Source organism: Heteronotia binoei, chromosome 20, assembly GCF_032191835.1.
Source record: "Heteronotia binoei isolate CCM8104 ecotype False Entrance Well chromosome 20, APGP_CSIRO_Hbin_v1, whole genome shotgun sequence".
NCBI lineage: Eukaryota > Metazoa > Chordata > Lepidosauria > Squamata > Gekkonidae > Heteronotia > Heteronotia binoei.
This window is the reverse complement of record NC_083242.1, coordinates 12,561,686-12,577,728: the sequence shown is the minus strand read 5'-3', so window position 1 is coordinate 12,577,728 and position 16,043 is coordinate 12,561,686. Positions and strand designations below refer to the sequence as shown.

General features: G+C 48.3%; 1 protein-coding gene across 3 annotated transcripts; it reads right to left on the bottom strand.

Moving 5' to 3' along the window:
- Positions 1-953: 953 nt before the first annotated feature.
- ANTKMT (adenine nucleotide translocase lysine methyltransferase) lies at positions 954-15,299 on the bottom strand. 3 transcript variants are annotated; one of them, XM_060260816.1, is made up of 6 exons: positions 15,206-15,299; positions 9,226-9,389; positions 8,435-8,539; positions 6,375-6,515; positions 5,309-5,359; positions 954-1,785 (listed from the first exon to the last, which is right to left on the bottom strand). In XM_060260816.1, the coding sequence occupies exons 2-6, from the start codon at positions 9,385-9,387 to the stop codon at positions 1,597-1,599; spliced, it is 648 nt and encodes a 215-aa protein (XP_060116799.1). In that variant the 5' UTR covers positions 9,388-9,389; positions 15,206-15,299; the 3' UTR covers positions 954-1,596. The 3 variants fall into 3 exon arrangements, with proteins under 3 accessions (XP_060116799.1, XP_060116798.1, XP_060116800.1); XM_060260815.1 differs by lacking the exon at positions 15,206-15,299 and having other exon boundaries at positions 9,226-9,393; XM_060260817.1 differs by lacking the exons at positions 5,309-5,359; positions 15,206-15,299 and having other exon boundaries at positions 9,226-9,393.
- Positions 15,300-16,043: the final 744 nt, after the last annotated feature.

Below are 16,043 nucleotides of genomic sequence, written 5' to 3'. Positions count from 1 at the left end.
GAAGTAATTTAAAGAGAGAAACGCCTTCTCCAAGCTGGCCGATGGAGCAGTGGGGGCTTTGAGAGCCATGCAATGTGTGAAGGAGCCACATATGTCTCCCGAGCTCTGTTAAAATTGCTCTCAAACCTCTGTGTGACATCAGCATGTTGCATGTGGGGGTGGGATTTCCCCCCGCCGGCCAGCTGGCAGGAGCTCCCAAACCCAGGGGATCCCCCACCCCCCACTGGGGAATGGCATCCCGACCTTGTGAGCTTTGTGGGTAAGCAGAGATTTGAACCTGGGTCTTCCTACTAGAAGGATAATGTCCTGTATGTTGGCCCACATCAGCTCGTGAGTTGGCCCTGGATTCCAAAGCAGCGTTTGGTTTCAGCAAAGGCTTTTTTTGCAGCAGGGACTCCTTTGCAAATTAGGCCAAGCCCCTCTTAAGTAGCCAATCCTCCAAGAGCTTCCAGGGCTCTTCGCACAGGGCCTACTGCTGTAAGCTCCAGGAGGACTGGCTACATCAGGAGGGCATGGCCTAATATGCAAAGGAGCTCCTGCTACAAAAAAAGCCTTGGTTTCAGCAACTGCACCACACAAGCGCAGTAAATCAGTATTCCAGCACACAGTTCAGTGTCTCAAGAAGCGAAGCCTTTTCGGTTTCTTGTAAAATGAATTTCTCGCTTGGAGATCCTCTGAGAGACTCACCGCCGTGCCACAAAAAGCGCCACAGTGAAAGCATTGAAAATAATTCAGAGGCACTGAACGCGGCTCATCGAGTCCCTTCTCGGCCTGTTAATTACACACCGCAAAGGGTTATGCGGTAATATTTCTAGAGAGGGGCTCTGCTTGTGTGCCTTGTGATCCAAGAAATGGGAGGTCAACGAAACAGAGAAAGGTAATGAGACTGAGCCGCTGTCCTGACAACAGGGACACCCAACTGACCGGACTGAAAGAACAGCTCAGAACGCCTCTACTTCACACATTCCTTGCACCTAGAAAGCTAGCTTGTCAGGCAATCCCTGACATGCTTGCTTTCTGTAGGCAGGGATGATCTTTTTGTACAAAGGATAAAGTGACATCAAGTGGGAAGAGCTTCTTACAAACAGATTAAAACAAACTGCTCACATTAAAAACCAATCAATTAGCCCGCCCTGGTTTGTTTGTTTTTTTGCAAAGATTCAAGGGAAGTCCCAGAATCAGCATCCTCGGCTTGTGATGTGACTTTTGCCTGTCAAATTATCACATCGTCTTGTTTTGCTCCCTTTGCAATTGGCACTTCGTGGTGTTTTGAGCTGAAAAAAGGCCTACCTTCCTTAATAGGCAAAGAAGAAGAGTTGGTTTTATACCTCGCCCTTCGCTACCTGAAGGAGTTCCAGAGCGGCTTACAATCGCCTTCCTTTCCTCTCCCCACCACAGACACCCTGTGAGGTAGGTGGGGCTGAGAGAGTTCTGAGAGAACTGTGACTGACCCAAGGTCACCCAGCTGGCTTCAGGAGGAGGAATCGAACACAAGCCCTCCAGATCAGAGTCCGGTGGCTCTTAACCACTACGCCGCACTGCCTCTCCGTTGAGTCCATTCTCTTAGTAGCAGCCATCAGCTTTGGTCTTCACTTCTCACACTGAGCTTCCTTCCGGATTGTCCTGCTGGGCTTGCCGTACGGCCTTGAGATCATATGCCCAGGCTCGGTTCAGCCCGTCCCCAGCCGTGCTTGTGGGCATCCAGCCGGGAAGTGGGAAGCGCCCAGCAACCACCCGGGCCTCATCCGGAAGTTCTGTGAGCAGCTTTCTTTCCAGAAGCTGCAGCTGGAAAAGAAATAAAAGAGGCTGTGTTATTCAGTGTGTGCTTTTTGTGCTCCTTCATTTAAAACCTGTGGTTTACAAGGTTTACAAGATTATGCACGGGATAGAGAAAGCAGAGAAAGAAGGGCTTTTCTCCCTTTCTTACAACACAAGAACTCCTGGGCATTCAATGAAATTGCTGAGCAGTCGGGTTAGAATGGATAAAAGGAAGTACTTCTTCACCCAAAGGGTGGTTAACACATGGAATTCACTGCCACAGGAGGTGGTGGCAGTACATGCATAGACAGCTTCAAGAGGGGATTGGATAAGCATATGGAGCAGAGGTCCACCAGCGGCTATTAGCTACAGTGTATAGATGGAACTCTCTGCCTGGGGCAGTGATGATCTGTATGCTATGGGGGGCAGGGACTGTGGGAGGCCTTCTGTTGTCCTGGCCCCCTGCTGGACCTCCTGATGTTTTTTTTGGCCACTGGGTCACACACTGGACTGGATGGGCCATTGGCCTGATCCAACCTGGCTTCTCTTATGTTCTTATGTTACATCAGTGGTGATTGTTCTCGGTGCTGTACTTAAAATCCCTGGGTGCTGCACAAAAGTAAAACAGGCCCTGCCTGGAGGGCTGAACTAACACATTAGGAAGAAGAGATTGGATTTATACCCTGCCCTTCACTTGGAGTCTCAGAGCAGCTTACAACCTCCTTTCCCTTCCTCTCCTCACAACAGGCACCCTGTGAGGTAGGTGGGGCTGAGAGAGCTCTAAGAGAACTGTGACTGACCCAAGGTCACCCAGCTGGCTGCATGTGGAGGAGGAGCAGGGAATCAAACCCAGTTCTCCCAGATTACAGCCCACTGCTCTTAACCACTACACCAAACTGGGAGAAGATGCGAAGAAGGGTTAATTGTGAAAGTAGTGCCAATACCTGTATCTTAAGGAGAACAGAAGAAGAGCTGGGAGAAGATGAGAAGAAGGGTTAATTGTGAAAGTAGTGCCAATACCTGTATCTTAAGGAGAGCAGAAGAAGAGCTCCATTGGAGAGGAAGGAGGGGGGAGAGGTGGAAAGAAAGCAACTTTAAATGCAAGCTGCTGGCTGGCTTGGCTTGGTGAGTTCATTTAAAGCAGTGTTTCTCAACCTTTTTCCGACCGTGGCCCCCTTCCGACCTTGTTTCCTTCCTGTGGCCCCCCCCCTGGTCCTACCGGTATAAAGGTAGCTATTTTATATGCCAATAAAGATGTTGCACTTGAAGGTAGCTATTTCAATGTTGTGTTTGTAAATAGCCAAGGAACAAATAAGCATAAACAGCCACACAAAATGCACACGTGCAGTTCTTACTGGGAAACTGAAATGTTACACATGTTTGCAACTACAAACTAACAATGAAGATGACTTCTCAGAAATAAAACAGTGTCAGAACATCTGAACAAACACAAATGAAAAATTGTGTCTGATCCCAATAGACCTTTATAATGAGAAGCAACTGAACATGGCGACCGCGAAAGGAATGGTAAACACAGTGGCTAAAAATACCTAAAGATTACGTGGAGAACTCTTCCATGCAGCAACGTACCTCTTTTCACAGTAATGTTTGTGTAACCCTAATTTAATTAGAAGAGGGATACCAAAGAAAACTTTTCTTTTCAGTTAAGAACTAAGGGAAGTCAAGTCTTTGACAATGTAATCCCAACTTGATTAACATGTAACAGTTCAGGCCTGCTGTGTTCAACCAGACCAGGAGCTCAGTCCTTTCTGACTTCTACGGTTAGGGGTTCCCAAACCGCTGGCCCACATTGGGCCGGCGGGGGGAACCACCCCTCACGTCGCCGGCACAATGATGTCACCCGGAAGTGACATCGTGCTAGCGATGCCACGCGCTGGCCCATCTAGGCATTTCTGAGGAAACTCTATGGTTTTCCCAGACGCTCTAACCATTTGGAAGGGAAAACTATGGCACAATAGGTACCATAGAGTTTTCCCCTCCCAAATGGCTAGAATGTTCGGGAAAACAATAGTTTTTCCAGAAACGCCTAGAGCGGCCATGCGATGTGTCGCCAGTGCGATGATGTCACTTCCGGGTGACATCATCATGCCAGCAACATAGGGGGAGGTTCCCCCCGCCAGCTCAATGTGGGCTGGCGGGTTGAGAACCTCCCGGGTGCAGGAGGCAGGGCACTTGGTAACCCTATCTATAGTCCCTTGAAGGTGAACACGCAGCTCTGCACTGTCTTGGTCTGTCAGTTCCTCCTTTCAAGAGTTCCATGTTGCTCTGGCCCATGAATACATGCTTTTATAATAAAGCTGGCAGTTCAGGCCCTCCAATAACTCTCAGAAGATTCATATAACATCCATTACAAACATTCACAACAACAATCAAAATACAAACTGACAGCCAATTAACATAAGTATAAGGAATTCTCATACCTAGAATTATCAAATATGTAGGTTTATAACAAAATCTGGAGTCCTTCAGGCCCCCCAATAACTCTGGGGAAATTGCGCTTTTTCTTCCTTATATGGAATACCCCTGCTCTTTAGCTCCCCTAGTGGACTCAGGGTTACACTCGCATGAAGAAACAGCACCCCACACACTGCCTTTTCTGTTTTCTTTTCTCAGTCACTTCTCTGTTTTCTTCACTTCTCACTTCCCTCTGTGGCCCCCTAGACTCATGCCATTTATGCAATTTTTACCTGGGGCCCCCCTGGTAAAATATCTTGGGGCCCCAGGTTGTGAACCACTGATTTAAAGAGAGAAATGTCTTCTCCAAGCCAGCCGATGGGGCAGTGAGGGCTTTGAGAGCCACACAATATGTGTGAAAGAGCCACATGTGGCTCCTGAGCTGCAGTTTGGCCACCCCTGTCCCTAGCACAAATCTACAAAGACCCTAAACACTTTTCCCAGCTTGTCCGCCGTCTTTATGGCCTAAAAGAAAATCAGACTGAAGCACAGTAAAGTTTCCATCTCTGGTTGCCGAGGGATCCTCCTTTTCCTTGCCATAGGTGACCAGGCAAGTGGTTATGTACAAGCCTGTGTCAATCTTCTTTCTAACATTCGAGCGTGTCCTGTTGTATTAATCCACTGCCACAGGAGGTGGCGGCGGCTACAAGCATAGACAGCTTCAAGAGGGGAATGGATAAGCATATGGAGCAGAAGTCCATCAGAGGCTATTAGCCACAGCTTATTGTTGGAACTCTGTCTGGGGCAGTGATGCTCTGTATTCTTGGTGCTTGGGGGGGCACAGTGGGAGGGCTTCTAGCCCCACTAGTGGGCCTCTTGATGGCACTTGGTTTTTTTGGCCACTGTGTGACACAGAGTGTTGGACTGGAGGGGCCACTGGCCTGATCCAACAGGGCTTCTCTTATGTTCTTATGTGACACAGAGTGTTGGACTGGATGGGCCACTGGCCTGATCCAACATGGCTTCTCTTATGTTCTTACGCAATCGATTCCACCTCCTTCCTCTAGAAATCTGGCTGAAATGGAGGAATATATGGCTCATTTACATCAGTCCTGGGGAGAAACATTGTACTTACCACACTAGGTGCCAGGAAGACAGTGACATTAGCACAGTCGGACAGATTCACCTCAAAGGAAACAACCAGAAAAAATGGTTAGCAAGGTCCAGTGCTAAACGCCCCAGCATCTCTACCTAGACAGGACCGCAGAATATACCGCCATCAAACAAGCAACAACAAACCCCTGTCCTTGCTTGGCACACGAAAATCAGCCCATTTTCCTCATCATTTTCCTGTACTAAGGAAGAAGAAGGGGAAGAGGAGGAAAAGGAAGAGGAGAAAAAGAAGATGAGGAAGGTTTTATACCCCGCTGTTCACTATCCAAAGGAGTCCAGGAACAGCTTACAATCTTCTTCCCTTCCTCTCCCCACAACAGACACCCCATGAGGTAGAATGGACTGAGAGAGCTCTGAGAACCGGTACTGACCCAAGGTCACCCAGCTGTTTATGTTTAATTTGATTTATACCCCGTCCTCCCCGCCGAGGCGGGATTAGGGCTGGCTGCACGTGGAGGAGTATTAGTGGGAAATCAAAACCCAGTTCTCCAGTTTCGAGTCCGCCGCTCTTCACCACCACACCATAATTGGCTAGACTGAGCCCTTCAGGCTAAACTGAATCCCTCTTCCTCCTGTGTGGATACTGTATTTCTGCAAGTGCCCGCCCCCCCACCCCCGCAGCCTGAAATGGTACACTTGTCCCCTCCCCCCCCCGCCCCCTCAAAGCTTTTACAGTTTAGTTCTGTTTACTATCCCAGGGCTTTTTTTGCTGTAGGAACTTCTTTGCATATTAGGCCACACACCCCTGATGTAGCCAATCCTCCTGGAGCTTACTATAAGCCCTGTACTAAGAGCCCTGTAAGCTCTTGGAAGATTGGCCACATCAGAAGGGTGTGGCCTAATAAGCAAAGGAGTTCCTGCTACAAAATACCCCCTGCTGTATCCAACCAGTCTTAAGATCTTGCTCTATCAATGAAATAACCATGACACGGAGGTTGACCAGGGAAAGCGACCGCCTTCAGACCAATGTGCTTTGCACCCTCTGACGATGCCCCTACCCTCCGTGCTGTTCCCTGGGGGCTTCTTACCTTCCACAGATCCTCCCGGCGGTAAGAAACCTTGCGGTAGCACCCAGCCCTCCAGGCGCGATAGCTGGACAGTCTCAGCAGCCACGGATTGAGTTCGTAACCGATGGCGGGCCTGAAGCCTCGTCTGTAGGCCTCCAGCACCTGGAAGCACAGAGTATCGCCCCGTGAGGACTCCCCAAAGTGACCAGGGTGGCAGGACCCATGAGAGAGAGGCCACCTCTTCCCCAAGAGCACCTGCAGGGCTTTTTTTGGAGCAGGGACTGCTTTGCATATTAGACCACACACCCCTGATGTAGCCAGTCCTCTTGGAGCTTACAGCAGGCCCTGTACTAAGAGTCTTGTAAGCTCTTGGAGGATTGGCTACATCAGGGGTGTGTGGCCTAATATGATGAGACAGTACTTTCCACCCTCCCCAGTCATGAGAAAGGTCTTAAACCCTTTTTTTTATTAAAAAAAAGATTTACATCCTGATTCGTTTCCAATCCAATAAAGCTTTTCAATTCACAGTTTTCACTTCAAAACAGTTCAAAAAGGCATTTGGATTTTAGATTGATACAGTGTTGTCAATTATTATTATTATTAACAACATTACCATAAATACAAAATTTAACTAACTTTTCCTCCTGAAAGCAGCAATGAAATTGCTAAATATTTATTTTATTTGGATAGTATGTTTTTTAAATTTTATACAAACAACATATTTATTTTATTCATTTCCTACTGTTCTCCCCAATGGAGACCCAACACAGCTTATACTGATCTCTATTGTATCCTCATAAGAACCCTGTTGCCAGTTCCGGTAGATTCCTGGCCAAATTAAGAGGGCTGCCAACCCGGACAGAAACATCAGTGGTTTGTGAGACACAGCATATGAAGCTGCCTTCTACTCAATCACACCCTTGGTTCATCAAAGTCAGTCTTGTCTACTCAGACTGGCAGCGGCTCTCCGGGATCTCATGCTGAGGTTTTTCACGCCTACTTACCTGGACCCTTTTTAGTTGGAGATGCCGGGGATTGAACCTGGGACCTTCTGCTTACCAAGCAGAGCCACCCTCCCTCCCCAAACAGCAGAAACATTGGAAGCCACTACAAGCCTACCAAGGTTTAAGCACAGCTCTTGGTGAAGCAGTACACTTGCACTTAGGTTGAGTACCTAGGACTTATGGTGACCCCAGCAAAGGGCTTTCAAGGCAAGGGAGAAGCAGAGGTGGTTTGCCACTGCCTTCCTCTGCAGAGTCTTCCTTGGTGGTCTCCCATCCAAGACTTATGGTGACCCCAGCAAGGGTCTTCCAAGGCAAGGGAGAAGCAGAGGTGGTTGGCCATTGCCTTCCTCTGCAGAGTCTTGCTTGATGGTCTCCTATCCAAGACATATGGTGACCACAGCAAGCAGCTTTGGAGGCAAGTAAAAAGCAAAGGTGGTTGGTCACTGCCTTCCTCTGCAGAGCCTTCCTTGGTGGTCTCCCATCCAAGACTTATGGTGACCCCTGCAAGGGGCTTCCACGGCAAGTGAGAAGCAGAGGTGGTTGACCATGACCTTCCTCTGTAGAGTCTTCCTTGGTGGTCCCCTATCCAAGACTTATGGTGATTCCCAGCAAGGGGCTTTCAAACCAAGTGAAAAGCAAAGGTGGTTGGCCATGCCTTCCTCTGCAGAGTCTTCCTTGGTGGTCCCCTATCCAAGACTTATGGTGATTCCCAGCAAGGGGCTTTCAAACCAAGTGAAAAGCAAAGGTGGCTGGTCACTGCCTTCCTCTGCAGAGCCTTCCTTGGTGGTCTACCATCCAAGCCTTATGGCGACTCCAGCAAGGGGCTTCCAAGGCAAGGGAGAAGCAGAGGGGGTTGGCCATTGCCTTCCTCTGCAGAGTCTTCCTTGGCGGTCTCCCTCCCAAGTATTAACCCTGCTTAGTTTCTGAGATATATACCTTATCACCTTCTCTCCCCACATGACTAAAAACTATCCTCCATACAGAAAACCAGTGTTTCAGGGAGAAGGCATCCGGAACCCGAGGCCTGTAGCAAGACTCCCAAAACATTGTGTTCAATGAGAATCCCTCCTTTCTTACAATTCTGCCGTCTCCTGACCCTAGATCCACCATCTTCCCAGAGCGGCCTTCCAGTAGCAACATCACATTCTCTAGCTGTTTGGCACTTGCTGGGATGTACGGCACCTAGTTTGGAGGGAAGAGAGAGAGAGGAAGGCAAGACCTGAGTTGGAAGGAGTCCTGGTAGGGTTGCCAAGGCCAGGTTGGGGAATTCTTGGGAGATACTGGGGTGGAGCCTGGGGAGGGTGGAGTTTGGGAAGGAAGTTCATTAGGGATATAACGGCATAGAGTCCACCCTCCAAAGCAGCCATTTTCTCCAGGGGAACTGATGTCTGTAAATCGGCTGTAATTCTAGAAGAGGGGGCAAACTGTGACTCAGGAGCCACATATGGCTCTTTCGCACAAATTGCGTGGCTCTCAAAGCCGCCCCGCCCCCCCCCCCCCCCCCCGTCGTCAGCCAGCGTGGAGAAGGCATTTGTCTCTTTAAATCACTTCTCCAAGCCAAGCCAACCAGCGGCTTGGAAAATGCATTTAAAGTTAAAGTTGCTTTCTTTCCCTCTCCCCCATCTATTTACTTTGCCTGCCTGCCTGCCTTCCGCCTCTCAAATATATGACATTTATTTTAAGCAAGTTTGGCCACCCCTGTTCTAGAAGATCTCCGGGCTCCACCTGGAAGCTGGCAAACTTAGGTCCTGGATACAGCATATATTTTGCATGCAGATGGCCCAGGCTGCAGAAATTCCTTCCCAGCTGTCAAATTCTCTTTCCCACCTGCTCTTTAAAAAGTCCTGCCGAATCACCTGTCGCTTTACCTGGAGTTTTAAAGGCACTTTGCGGAATCCAGGCATGAGAATTCCCGCCCACACCACGTAGGCGGCCAAACCGGTGCCCGTGGCGATCTGCAGAAGGTCCCAGCCGTCGGCAGTCCTTCCACGCACCTCCGCCGCCAGCTGCTCGGCATCCTCCGGATCCATGTCTGCAAAAGCAAAAAAAAAAGGGACCTGCAAATCAAATGCTGCTCGTGCATTCCAAATGACAGCTCTGGGACCCGCCTGACCTCACCGCTTGTCTCGGAGAGCGTCTTAATTAGCGGGGAAGGGCCGTCAAAAGCTTGCCGTTTCCTAGCAATATCACATTTTGAGCAGTGAGTAGGTGCTTCTTGTTCTCTTTTGGAAATTTAGCAAACCGTCAAGAGACAGCAGAGTATCAGAAGGCAACGTGGAAGCGCACAGACGTCTAAGATTGCCGCAAGTTCAGAACTAAGGAAAAGTTTTGCAAAGCAATTATTTAGGAACACAGCTTCTTATCGCTTCCATTTAGTGTAGCACAGGGGTGTCAAACATGTGGCCCGAGGGCCGGATCAGGCCCCCGGAAGGCTCCTATCAGGCCCTCAAGCAACCCACTGTCATCTGCTTCCTTCTCCCTCTCTTGCTTCCTTCTGCATCACAGCTTGCTTTGCCAGGCTTGCTCAATCACACAGAGCTACAGAGCAAAACCTCTATTTTTCCCGTTGGCTGACCAGCACATGAAGCACTTTATGTTACAAAAAAACCCTCACAATGCCCAGCCATTTCATGTTGTCCTTTGGGTCTTAGGCGCAAAGCATTCACCGTGAGACTTCAGTAATGGTTGTCAATATATCAAAAGTAGGTTTGCAACTTACAGATGCACACCCGAACAAGACCTGAACAGCATAGTCAAGATTGCTACAGCACAGATTTTGATGCAATAATTCAGATTTCGATGCTAGATTTTGATGCAATAATTCAGAGCCAAGAAGTGTCAGTTATCAAAGACTGCAAATAAACAAAATATTGCAAGAATGCTAATCTTTAATTGTGTTTGTCTGTGTCCTTAATAAAGTTTATATCCCCACTACCCAGCATTACATTTTATGTCACAAGTGGCCCAGCCCAGCAAGGTCTCACATATGTCTGATTCGGCCTTCATTACAAATGACACCCCTGGTCAATATGCCAGGAAGCCACAAGACAGAACTGAAAAACAACTGTGCAATATCAATCCACGGATAAAGCACCATGTACCAAAAACTTTGCTATTGTCTCCATAAACATAAAAGAGCCCTGTGGCGCAAAGTGGTAAAGCTGCAGTACTGCAGTCGGAGCCCTCTGCTCATGACCTGAGTTCGATCCCAGCGGAAGTTGGTTCAGGTAGCCGGCTCCAGGTTGACTCAGCCTTCCATCCGTCCGAGGTCGGTCAAATGAGTCCCCGGCTTGCTGGGGGGAAAGTGTAGATGACTGGGGAAGGCAATGGCAAACCACCCTGTAAAAAGTCTGCCGTGAAAACGTGAAAGCAACGTCACCCCAGAGTCGAAAACGACTGGTGCTTGCACAGGGGACTATCTTTACCTTTTTGTCCATAAACATATATCACAAACAACTTAGCAAAAAGTCCAGCGATACCCCATGATAAGTGTCCAAATAATGGAAGGACCCCAACAGCCCTCAAAGAGGCATGCTCAGCAATGCTTTGCTTCTATATCATTGCACCCAACGTTCAATGGATAAATAAGAGGGAGTCCTCCTCAAGTGTAAGTTGGTCCTGTTCTGTTTGTGCACTGTGCTGCCACCAGAGGCCACAAGAAGCACAGCAGTGAAGGTTCCTGGCGTACCTGAACAGATACATAGTTAGAATCCAGCAGCACCTTTAAGACCGACAGTTTTATTCAAGGTACATGCTTTCCATCTCCTTTTATCTGAAGAGGCATGCGTGCACATGAAAGCTCATACCCTGAATAATACTTTGTTGGTTTTAAAGATGCCCCTGGACTCTAATTTATTCTACTGCTTCAGGCCAACATGGCTGCCCACCTGGATCTGAAAAGGTGTAGGTAGGCTCACCTGACTAGCTGTGGCATACAGCTACATCAGGGATGTAATTCTAGCAGGGGCTCCTTTGCATATTAGGCCACACACCCCTGATGTAGCCAATCCTGCAAGAGCTTACAAAAAAGAGTCTCTTGGAGGATTGGCTACATCAGGGGTGTGTGGCTTAATATGCAAAGGAGCTCCTGCTAGAATTCCACCCCTGGCCAAAGATATATTCTGTGTCAAATGGCTGTTAATCGGATAATGTAACTATCTCACAAGGGAAAGGAAAGGTCCCCTGTGCAAGCACCAGTCATTTCCGACTCTGGGGTGACGTTGCTTTCACAACATTTTCACAGCAGACTTTTTACAGGGTGGTTTGCCATTGCCTTCCCCAGTCTTTTACACTTTCCCCCCAGCAAGCTGGGGACTCATTTTACCGACCTCAGAAGGATGGAAGGCTGAGTCAACTTTGGGCCGGCTACCTGAACCAGCTTTCGCTGGAACAGAACTCAGGTTGTGAGCAGAGAGTTGAGATCACAGTACTGCAGTACTGCTGCTTTACCACTCTGCGCCACGGGGCACAAGACCTGAGTCATTTATTCAGTGATGCAATCTATTATTTATGTAAAGCATTTTAAAAAAATCATTCAGTTTACAAGTTGTTCACACCAATCACGATTTGTACCACAATGTGGACGAGTTGTATATTTCTATACCACAATGTGGACGAGCTGTATATTTCTATACCACAATGTGGACAAGAATCACAATGTTGGAAAGAATCACATTAACAGTTCCAATGAAATTGTACATAGAAGCCCTTAAAAAACCGACAGAAGCTCCGACCGAAGAACACCTAGATTTCAGCTCATTTTATTAGTTGTCTTCCTCAAAGTCATAGAATAAAAGAGTTGGAAGGGACCTCCAGGGTCATCTAGTCCAACCCTCTTTACAAGACAGAAAATTCACAAATACCTCCTCCCCCCCACCCCCAGTGACCTGTTCCATGTCCAGAAGATGGCAAAAAACCCTCCAGGATCCCTGGCCAAACTGGCCTGGAGAAAAATTGCTTCTTGACACCTAAGTGGCAATCAGCATTCCCCTGGGCATGTAAGAAGGGACGGTGGCTCAGTGGTAGAGCATCTGCTTGGGAAGCAGAAGGTCCCAGGTTCAATCCCTGGCATCTCCAAAAAAGGGTCCAGGCAAATAGGTGTGAAAAAGCCTCAGCTTGAGACCCTGGAGAGCCGCTGCCAGTCTGAGAAGACAATACTGACTTTGATGGACCAAAGGTCTGATTCAGTATAAGGCAGCTTCATATGTTCAAGAAGGGGCCATGAGAACTAAACACTGATGCAACCCTTCCTGCCCTCCTTCCTACAATCTGCCTAAGTTCGCAGAGAATCAGCACTGCCTCTAGCCTCTGTTTAAAGTCAAATCAACTCCAAAGAGGTTATCCTGTCACCCTTAGCCTGGAACTAATCTCTAAAGGCAAATTCAAACAAAGAGTAGCCAATCTCAACAGCAGGGGTGGAATTCTAGCAGGAGCTTTTTTGCATATTAGGCCACACACCCCTGATGTAGCCAATTCTCCAAGAGCTTATAAAAAAGAGCCTTGTAAGCTCTTGGGGGACTGGTTAAATAAGGGGCGTGTGGCCTAATATGCAAAGGAGCTCCTGCTGGAATTCCACCCCTGCTCAACAGTAAAGTGCAGCGAAGCCTTCTGAATGAAATACCATTGGCAAAAGGTGTGTTATACTTTATTTCACTGGCAGCCATTAGACACTGTATATTTTTTCTGCTTTTGCCCTTCAATACACTCCGACCTCGTTTTTGTTATTTCAGAGATTCATCCCACACAGCATCTTTGCCTGCTCAGGTTCTGAAGGTCACCCAGAAAAGATGAGCCAAAAATATCCTCTGACTACCACCCAAAGGGTTCTTCCACTTCCTTTCAATGCTGATTTGCCTGGTCTTGGAATCTGAAATGACGGGTGAGTGAGCCTCAGTGTTAGGAAACAGGAACAGCAGGAAGGCTCAAAATTGCATAGCGGGATGTGATTTTGATTCACGTGCACAAGCAGGTGCCTCTACCACACACCTTTGTGTTCTCCTTATGTGCGTGCATGTGCTTTGTCGCTTAAGAGTCACAATCGGTGACATTTCTAAGGTGATGGCGAGCCAGAGATGATTCTCAAAAATAGGAAGCTGAGCTCTGACCTGGATAGCCCAGGCAAGCCCGATCTTGTTGGAAGCTAAGCAGGGTCAACTCTGGGAAGTACTTAGAGGGGACACCTCCTTGGAATACCAGCAGTCAGGAGGGCAGGGCAGGCTGTATTCAGCCACCTCTCTGTATAACCTTGAGGCCTCCAGTAGGGGTCAGGCACCAGAGGCTGCCATGACTTCTAGGTGCACACACACACACTTACATGCGTGCACTCACAAAAATATGTGATCATCAGATTTTGGAAGCTAATCGGGGCAGGCTGTATTCAGCCATCTCTCTGAATATCCTCCACGCCCCCAGTAGGGTTCAGTCATGAAAGGCTGCCATGACTTCCAGGTACACACACACACTCACATGCACATACACAAATATAAAAATACAACAAAAAAAAGTTAGGAACCTGACAGTGCTAATGCAGAGTGCTTGATGTTTTGAACTGGCAAATTTTCTTTCAGAATGGAAGTTCCCCTCTTAGAACCCCACATTTTGTGTCTAGTGGCACATGGAAGGGGGGGAGAGGGGGCTAGATTCTGGCCACTATCATCCTACTGAGGTGTAGATCCCAGAAAGCAACAGCAATGCAGATTTCTGGGACTATCCCTACAAACACCAGCTTTGTTGGTCTTAAAGGTACAACTGGACTCAAACTTTGTTCTACGGCTTTAGACCAACACAGCTACCCCATCTGAATCAAAAGCTTGTTGTGAAAATAAGATGGGGGAGGGGACTACCAAGAAAACTCCTTTTTGGAGCAAAAGCTTGCAGCAGCAGGATCAAAACGTGACAGAAAATCCTGGCTTGATCTGAGCCAAGGCAGCCCAGATGACTCAAGCTTATGTTGCAAGAATGCATTTGTAAGAAAGAAAGTAGATGCCAGTTTTTAATTCAATTAGGGGGCAGGAAATAGGGGGCAGGGAGACTTTAAATAGGAGAAGGGCTGAGAAGCATGTGCTTCTGGGCATCCCCTCTCGATATTCAGGTTCAGGATGCGAGGTGCAGTTGCCAACTCCAGTTTGGGAAATATCTGGAATTAAGGGTGTGGCCTAAGGCCTAGACTTATTATAATTGATCTCCAGAAAACAGAAATTAGTTCCACTGGAGAAAAATGGCTGATTTGGAGAGCGGCCATCCTTCCGAGTCGGTAAAATGAGTACCCAGTTTGCGGGGGGGGGGGGGGGGTAGAGTGTAGATGAGTGGGGAAGGCAAGGGCAAAAGTCTGCCGTGAAAACGTTGTGAAAGCAACGTCGTCACCCCAGAGTCGAAAAACGATTGGTGCTTGCACAGGGGACCTTTCCTTTTCCTTTGTGTATGGCATTATACCCTGCTGAGGTCCCTCCCTTCCCAAACTGTTTTCCCCAGACTCCACCCCCCAAATGTCAAGGCATTTTCCAACCCAGAGCTGGTAGGGTTGCCAATCCTCCAGGTGAGGCCTGGAGATCTCCCACTTTTACAACTGGGGAGGGACAGGAAGGACCTCAGTGGGTAGTACCCTAGATTCCACCCTCCAAAACAGCCATTTTCTGCAGGGGACCCGATTTCTGTAGTCCGGAGACCAGTTGCAATCCCAGAAAATCTCCAGGCTTCACCTCTCCTGGAGAGTTGGCAACCCTTCTAGATCAGCATGCAAATGGGACTATGAGCGCCGTCTCCTATTTATCTCTCGGGACATAAAGCAAGCCACTCCTCCCTCCTGCAAGGCAACAAATGGATCAATACACGACAAACGCCTTGCTTTACCTATTCAGGAAGCTCGGTTTGTTTCCCTGCTCCGGCGGTCCTACCTTTATTCGGTTCCGTGTGGAAACCGGTCCTCCCCTCTAGGAGTTCCGGCGCTCAGAAGGAGGAAAACCCAACGCGAAGTAGTATGCGGGAGGGGCAAGAATTTTAGTCACGCCTCCGGAGCTAAAAGATCTCCCTGTTCCTCCCAGGCTAAGCTCTGTTTGGGGTTTAAGCAACTCTAGGCTCTTAGGTAGCACATTTTTTAAAAACCCTCCTGGGCTCGCTGTTTTTTGTTGTTCAGTGGCACAGTCGAGTCCGACTCTTTGCTACACCATGGAAAAAGTCATGCCAGGCCCTCCTGTCTTCCACCATCCTCCGAAGTCTGCTCAAATTCGTGTTTGTTACATCAGTAACACTGTCCAGCCATCTCATCTTTTGCCGTCCCCTTCTTCTTTTGCCTTGTGTCTTTCCCAGCATCAGGATCTTCTCCAGGGAGTGCTCCCTTCTCCTTTGGTGGCCAAAGTATTTGAGCTTCAGCTTCAGCATCTGACCTTCCAGGAAACAGTCAGGGTTGACTGATTGGATCTTCTTAGGACTGACTGATTGGATCTTCTTGCAGTCCAAGGGACTCTCAAGATTCTTCTCCAGCAGCACAGCTCAAAAGGATCTATTCTTCTGCGCTTGGCCTTCCTTATGGTCCAGCTCTCACAGCCATACATTACTACTGGGAATACCATTGCTTTGACTATACGGACTTTTGTTGGCAGGGTGATGTTTTTATTATACTGCCCAGGTTCACCATAGCTGTCCTCCCAAGGAGCAAATGTCTTTTAATTTCATGGCTACAGTCACCATC